General features: G+C 42.2%; 1 protein-coding gene across 1 annotated transcript; it reads left to right on the top strand.

Annotated features, from left to right (window-relative positions):
- Window positions 1-1,930: 1,930 nt before the first annotated feature.
- pex13 (peroxisomal biogenesis factor 13) lies at window positions 1,931-6,239 on the top strand. Its single transcript, XM_028989505.1, has 4 exons — window positions 1,931-2,130; window positions 3,107-3,816; window positions 4,379-4,501; window positions 5,211-6,239. Exons 1-4 carry the CDS (start codon window positions 2,060-2,062, stop codon window positions 5,555-5,557), a joined length of 1,251 nt encoding a protein of 416 aa, XP_028845338.1. The 5' UTR covers window positions 1,931-2,059; the 3' UTR covers window positions 5,558-6,239.
- The last annotated feature ends 1,092 nt before the right edge of the window (window positions 6,240-7,331 follow it).

The following is a 7,331-nucleotide window of genomic DNA, read 5'->3' as shown; positions in this document are numbered from 1 at the left end:
AAATTTCCCAATCACTCCAAGACATCAGGCTAAATCATATCAGTAGTAACATGATGGGTTTAGTTGCCTGCAGCACTGGTGCTATCACTAAATGTTTTTAACACACTGATCTTCACACTATACACTGAAAATCAAGGCACTCTGAAAGCATATAGTGCTAAAAGACCACGTTCTAAATTCTGTGGTTAACTCTTCAACTATAGTCTGGATTTAAAAAATAATGAATAAATAAAAAAACTGGCATGGTTTACATCCACAGCCTTATTCCAAAATTGATTATATAATTCTATAAACAACACCCAATAATGACAATATGAAGAAGTTTACTAGATGTTTTGGCTAACTTATTAAAACTAAAATCTGATAAATCACATGTATTCACAGCCTTTGCCATGAAGCTCAAAATTGAGCTCCGGTGCCTCCTGTTTACCCTGATCATACTTGAGATGTTTCTGCAGCTTAACTGGAATCCACTTGTGGACATGATTTGGAAGGGACACACCTGTCTATATAAGGTTCGTGTCAGAGCACAAACAAAGCATCAAGTCAAAGGAATTGTCTGTAGACCTGTAGTGTGTAGGACAACAATCTCTGCAGCACCATTGAGCCCTGTATGGTAGAGTGACCAGATGGAAGCCATTTCTTTGTAAAAGGCACATTTTTTACAAAAGGCACCTGAAGTACTCTCAGACCATGAGAAACAAACTTCTCTGGTGTGATGAGACAAAGACTGAACTCTTTGGTGTGAATGCAAGCCATCACATTTGGATGCACCTCTCATCACCAGGCCAATACCATCCCTACAGTAAATCATAGTAGTGGAAGCATCATGCTGTAGAGAAGTTTCTCAGCCACAGGAACTGGGAGACTAGTCAGGATAGATGGAATGATGACTGATGCAATGTACAGAGACATCCTGGATGAAAACCTGCTCCAGAACACTCTTGAACTGGGGCGACTCTGAGCACACAGCCAAGATACCAAAGGAGTGGCCCAGCCAGAGCCCGATTGAACATCTGAAAACAGCAGCAACACACACTGCTCCCTGGGCGCATGTCATGGCTGCCCACTGCTTACCAAGGGTGATGGTTAAAAGCAAATGACACATTTCTTTGTGTGAACCATGTGCAGTGATTCACAATGACAACCACTTCACTTTCAAATGTCTGCGCATCAATGCTTCCTGTCCAACCTGATGGAGCTTAAAATGTGCTGCAATGGGCCAAACCAGCCAAGGATAGGTGTGCCAGGGTTGTGGCATCATATTCAAAAAGACTTGAGACTGTAATTGCTGTCAAAAGTGCATCGAAAAAGTATTGAGCAAAGGCTGTGAATACTTATGTAGATATGGTTTCTTCGATTTTTTACTTTTAATAATTTTTTTTACATTACCATTATGGGGTGTTGTGTTTAGAATTCTGAGGGGAAAAAATGATTTGATCCATTCTGGAATAAGGCTGTAACATAACAAAATGTGGTAAATGTTATGCGCTGTTAAGTTCCAGATGCGTTGTAGTTCTATTAATATATATTTATTTGGAATTTGTTTCTGGAAATGATTGTGTCATTTTATGCTAATGTGAATATATTTTATTGCAGGACATTTGTAATTAAACCATGTAATGATGATTAATTAATGTACTTTGAATTTGCTCAGCATTACATTATTCAGTTGAATGTCCAACTAGGAATACATTGCTAATACGATGACGCTCGATAATATTTTCATTATTAAAAGACAAAAGACTATGACACGTTTTCAACCAATGAAAAAATCACGTTATATGGACGAGGTCATTTCGGCGGCTGTGTTACAATTTTGGTTTCTTTGCTATGACATCGCATAAAACATGTATTGTTTTACTACAAGTAGTTTTTCCTGTTTTGGCAAATGTGGCGGTCTGGTACGCCGTCCTCAGAAACATCGATCCCGTCGGCTCGGGGATCGACTGGTCTGGGCTGGACGCCTTCCTCTTCGGACCCGGCTGCCAGGCTCGAACGCAGGGGCTGCGGTCCGCTCACGCCACACACACCCGCCGTCGAAGCGCTCGGCTGGACGATGGCGCAGCCGCCCGCCAAGCCGTGGGAGAGGAGGATTCCCGGAGCCATTGGCGCCCCGGTTAACTATCGGTTGGTTCGGCGTCGCTTCGGCAGTTAGCTTTAGCCGTAGAGCTAAGAACGACGACGCCGGCGCTGGGCCTGACGTTTACGTCCGCCGAGTTTCCTGGCTAGCGTAGCGGATTCATCAGAATACACCACCGTCGCCGAATATTAAGATCGACGCGAAAGACCTCTTCCGGGCGATGTGTTTATAAGTCAAGTTAGCGGGGAGTTCTGTGTTGGACGGACAATAACAGATCTTATTAAACTAAAAAAAAAACAACTAGAAATCTCCGCTTTCACAGTTCACGTATGTGTGAATCAATTCTACATTTGACGGTATGCAACGTTGCAAAATAAAACCCACAGCCAATTATCTACGGCTTTCGGCGGAGTGAAAGTGCATGATGCGCGTGGATTTGCACGCGTAGTTTGACCCCAAGATAGATTGGCTGGACGCAGAATCGAGCTGTTCGCTGATTGGTTGCCTCTGATGAGCCTGACTTTCACGAATTAATATTAATGGCAACTTCTTTTACTGTTAATTTACTGGCATTGAAAAATGTACACTGAAATTATTCACAGGAAAACTGTACATGCTAAATATTTAAAAACGTTGTTTCAATGGCAAAAAAAAAAAATTATTTCAAAGTATTTCAAATTCAAAGGTTAATGAAAATCAGAACAGGTTTTGTTCCATATGACGACAGCATGATTGGGCTTGACATGTAATGTTACATAAATATTCACAACATATTAGGAAGAAACACGTAAAAAAACTTAGATCATTTTAGATTATTTTGCCCAATGTTGGCCTGCATATTTTCAAACCTGTTTGGAATACTCGTTTTCAAAACTTGGAACGGGCTCTTCTCCCTCCACATCTAAATTGGCGATTGATCTTGTTTCCAATCACAGATTCTATCTATCACAGATTGCTATCGATGTACAAATGTCCATTTATAAACTTTTTTTTTCTTCCGATTGTGTTTGATGTGCCACATAGCTCTGCCGACTTTGCATCTGCAATGCCTTCCGCCGCAGGCCCTCCGGTTCTGACCAGGATGGCCCCACCAGTTCCTCCAAGATCCATCCAGCAGTCTTACCGTCCGACCTTTAGCTCCTTCTCTTCCTCGTACAACCCATATGGAAGCTCCCTGTATGGAGGGTACAGTCCTTACAGCTATGGGGGATATGGCATTGGAGGGGGACTAGGCTACAACCGCTACCAGGCGGAGGACGTGCCACCCAGTCGTTTTGTCCAGCAAGCGGAGGAGAGCAGCCGTGGGGCCTTCCAGTCCATTGAGAGCATTGTTCATGCCTTCTCCTCTGTCAGCATGATGATGGATGCGACCTTTTTCGCCGTCTACAACAGCTTTCGTGCTGTTCTAGATGTGGCCAACCACTTCTCGCGCCTGCGTGTCCATTTCACCAAGGTGCTTTCAGCCTTCGCTCTGGTGCGCACTCTGCGCTACCTGTACCGCCGGCTGCAGAGGCTGCTGGGACTGCGTCAAGACTCTGAAGTGGAGGATCTGTGGGCGGAGAGCGAATCCACAACAGTAGTGACTATAGGTGCTGCACGGGAAGCAGGGATGGACGACCCCCGAGCCAATTCTGTCAAGTCGTGGCCCATCTTCCTGTTTTTTGCGGTAATTCTAGGTGGACCTTACCTGATCTGGAAGCTTTTAAGTTCTGCCGATGGGCCAGAGGAGAGAGGTGAGAGCCTTTACCCCGTGGGGTAACATTTTACAACCAAAACAGAGGCTGCATGTTGACTGAATAACACAGACGCACGTTGCGTATTATGAGTTGGGGTTAAAAGTTTGGACTCTCCTAAAGAAGCCAAGAGTGTGAAATGCTGCCGTCATAGCAAAGGCTCTCTTCTTTGGAGAGCCTCAAATGTTAATCTTTCTTTAGGGGAGTTTATTACGTAACATTTTGTGTTATTTCATAGTCTGTGTCTTCAGGTTGGTTTTATAATGTAAAAAAGTAGGTGTGTCCAAACTTTTCACTTTTTAAATGTGCTGACTTCACTGGTTGAATAAATTAAGAAAGACAATGAATATTCCAATCTTCCTGCTAATTACAAATAAGTACTTAATTCGTTTAATATAAGTTTCTTCAAAGACCTTTTCGGTGTTTTTTTTGTTTTTTTTTGCAAGGGATTTGTTTTTCACACAATTAATGTCTAATAGCTGGTACTTTATTGAAGCTCTTTAGACCTTTGGTCCAGAGCTGTCTGATTGGTCAGTGTGAGTTTACCTCCCTTCCCTTTCAGCCACAAACTGGGCAAGTGGAGATGACGACCATGTGGTGGCCAGAGCAGAGTATGATTTCACGGCAGCCTCTGAAGAAGAAATCTCTGTGCAGGCGGGAGAAATGCTCAACCTGGCACCTAAGGGTAAGGGACATCAGGAGTGTTTTTATGTAGTATTGTTGTCTTTTCCAAACTAACTTTTTGAACTATTTTGTCTGGTGTGCCTAACTTTATCCATGTAGGTACATTCAGCTGCATCCTTTATTACTATAATAAAACATTTTATCTTTTAGTTTGTGTCTTTTACCATATATAGAGGGTTCGGGTAAATGCGTGTCTTTCTTTGAATCACAGCAGAAGTACAAAACCCTTCAATAAAAAAACATCACTTATCATTTCACAATTGTACCCTCTTTCTGTGCAGATTGCCACCATGCACCACTCCTAACAGCAGAAATATCACATCTTTCATATGTACAAAATCATACTAGAACTGGAATTGACAGTTTGCGTATTACAGAGGAGTTTCTTTTGTTTTCTGAATATGTGTTAGCCTTGCTGCACATCTGTAGAGAAACAACCTGTTTTTCCCCCTCCTTCGGGTGCATTTGGGGACACTTGTTAAAATTACAATGGTGTGCTAGTAGTAGCTGACCATGTGTGTGAGAATATACATGATATGATGAATAAATGCTGTTGATATTTTATTTGTTATTCTAAGAATCATGCATAAAGGTGTGTTGTTGTTTTTTTGCTCCAAAATTTCAGTCCACATTCAGTGGAGACATGTCCCATGTGGACCTTCCTCAATGAACACAGAATAACAGACTAATGATGGCTCTAACACCTGCAGAACAACAGCCCCGAGTTCGAGGATGGCTTTTGGCAAGTTTGGATGGACAAACTACAGGCTTGGTTCCTGCCAACTACGTGAAGGTCCTTGGCAAGAGGCGGGGCAGGAGGCACGTGGAGCTGGAGAGGATAACTCCGGTGCAGCAGCCTGTCTTCCATGCTCCCCAGCCAGTCCTGGCCGCCGCTCCAGCCCCTGGTGCCACCTCAGCTTTCCCGACCAGCGACCCAGAGGCAATGCTGGAGTCTGTGTTTGGGGAAACACCTGCTCCATATGACTTGGGGTCAACCGTTCACACTAATATCCCTATGAATAACATAGTCGCATCTTCGGAGAAAGTTGACCTGTGATTACTGATGTTTTTCTGGGTCAGATGTAGAATAAGATTCTAACGTATTCACACTGCTGCTTAGGCTGTCTCCTTCCATGTCACCTTTAAAACTGGTGGAGAACCAAGCCCAGCACTAGGTAATGCTTTAATCTGAGAGTGCGTGGCAATGCCATCAGTTGTTTAAAGATGTAATATTATTCATAGACCATGAGCATATCAGTTTGGAAGATTGTTTGTTTTCATTGTTCGGTTTGGTTTTAATCACTAGGAGGGTGCGTAATATAATTTCTGTCATTACTGTATTTGAGGTTAATAATACTTTATTAAAAGGAAAAAAAAAAAGAGCATGTAAATTTTGAATCCTCTTAAATTGTACTCGGATGTTTCTCATTTCTGTCAACATGATAAAGGAGGATCGAAGCCATAACATAATCTTTCAGTTTGAGCTGCATTCACTTTTGAAGTTCTACTTGCATTGTGCAAATAATAATATTTATTATGCAAAACCTACCATGTAAAATATTTCAATTTGTGAATAAAATTGAGTCATAGTATGGATTATATGAAAGGTTTTAGGCGTGCTATTCTACACATTTTCATATGCTGTTTTCATGATCCTTGTTGTGAGCTTCTGTAATTATGTATGTATATATATATATATATATAAACAAATATTTTGGCAATAAATATTTCTGAAAAGAGATGAGTCATACTTTGTGACGGTCTTTCAGTCTTTCAACCAGTAGATGGCAGTAAAGGTGCCCAACTTAAAACAAGTTAATTGTGTGGCTTTGGTTAAGATAAGGTGAGATGATCCTTTATTAGTCTCACAAGTGTGAAATTTACTATTGTCACGGCAGAAAGTGGACCGTACAAGATAAACACAGCAAAAAATAATTCCATAGACAAAATGCAGACTATATTATATAAAGTTCAATAAACTTTTTTGGGCATAAGTATAAATTGTCTATAACTATTTGCCCCAGCCTTGCAGAAGCACAGATCATGGGGAATGTACTGAGGATGCATTTGTGAGCAGTCCAGTTCCAGCAGACCCAGTTCGTGGGGACAGCAAGTGCGGAGCTGAAGTGGAGCTCTGCTGAATTATATCAAACATCCACATGCACGTGTGGTACTTTTTGCCTGCAAGACCAAGGCTCAAGTTTTGTGTGGCTTTTTGTCGTAATTACCACTGGGTGGTAGTAACCTAATGGGTAACAAAGTCACCTATGAACCAGAGACCCAGGTTCAAACCCCACTTCCTACCATTTTGTCACTTAACCCTGAGCTGCTCCAGGGGGACTGTCCCTATAACTACTGATTATAAGTTCTCTGGATAAGGTAATCTGATAAATGCCCTTTTTGTTTATGGGTAATTCTAATTTTCTGAAAATTCTAAAACAAAGATCCCAGAATAATGTTTTATACTTTTTATCATGGTGAACTACTGAATGTAAGTCGCTCTGGGCGTCTCATAAAATGCGTAAATGTAAATGATTAGAATCTAACAAATATTTACAAATAATGATCCTTATTTACATGTCACGCACAAAGACCTGGACAACAGATGCTGCTATAAAGTCCACCGCTGTGAAGGAACGTTAAGCTTTTGACCTGTAAGGTCACATGGAGCCCGAAAGCGTCGCCACGCGACGCGGACGCGTCACCACACGTGCTGCACTGCGGCACCGGAGGTGGCACAGCGGCAGCGCGCAGGACACTCCAGCGAACAACGATTGGCCAGTTCCGCCGCTGTGGGCGCTTCAGCGTCTCTGATTGGTTCAGCCACCTGC

This window comes from Denticeps clupeoides, chromosome 8 (assembly GCF_900700375.1).
Source record: "Denticeps clupeoides chromosome 8, fDenClu1.1, whole genome shotgun sequence".
NCBI lineage: Eukaryota > Metazoa > Chordata > Actinopteri > Clupeiformes > Denticipitidae > Denticeps > Denticeps clupeoides.
This window is presented reverse-complemented; position numbering and strand designations above follow the sequence as displayed.

Bases quoted from the DNA above. Each gene is read 5' to 3' on its own strand.
- pex13 (XM_028989505.1), top strand. From the start codon at position 2,060: ATGGCGCAGCCGCCCGCCAAGCCGTGGGAGAGGAGGATTCCCGGAGCC. The intron at 2,131-3,106 runs GTTGGTTCGGCG...TGTGCCACATAG, and splicing joins GGCGCCCCGGTTAACTATCG to CTCTGCCGACTTTGCATCTG. The intron at 3,817-4,378 runs GTGAGAGCCTTT...CTTCCCTTTCAG, and splicing joins CGATGGGCCAGAGGAGAGAG to CCACAAACTGGGCAAGTGGA.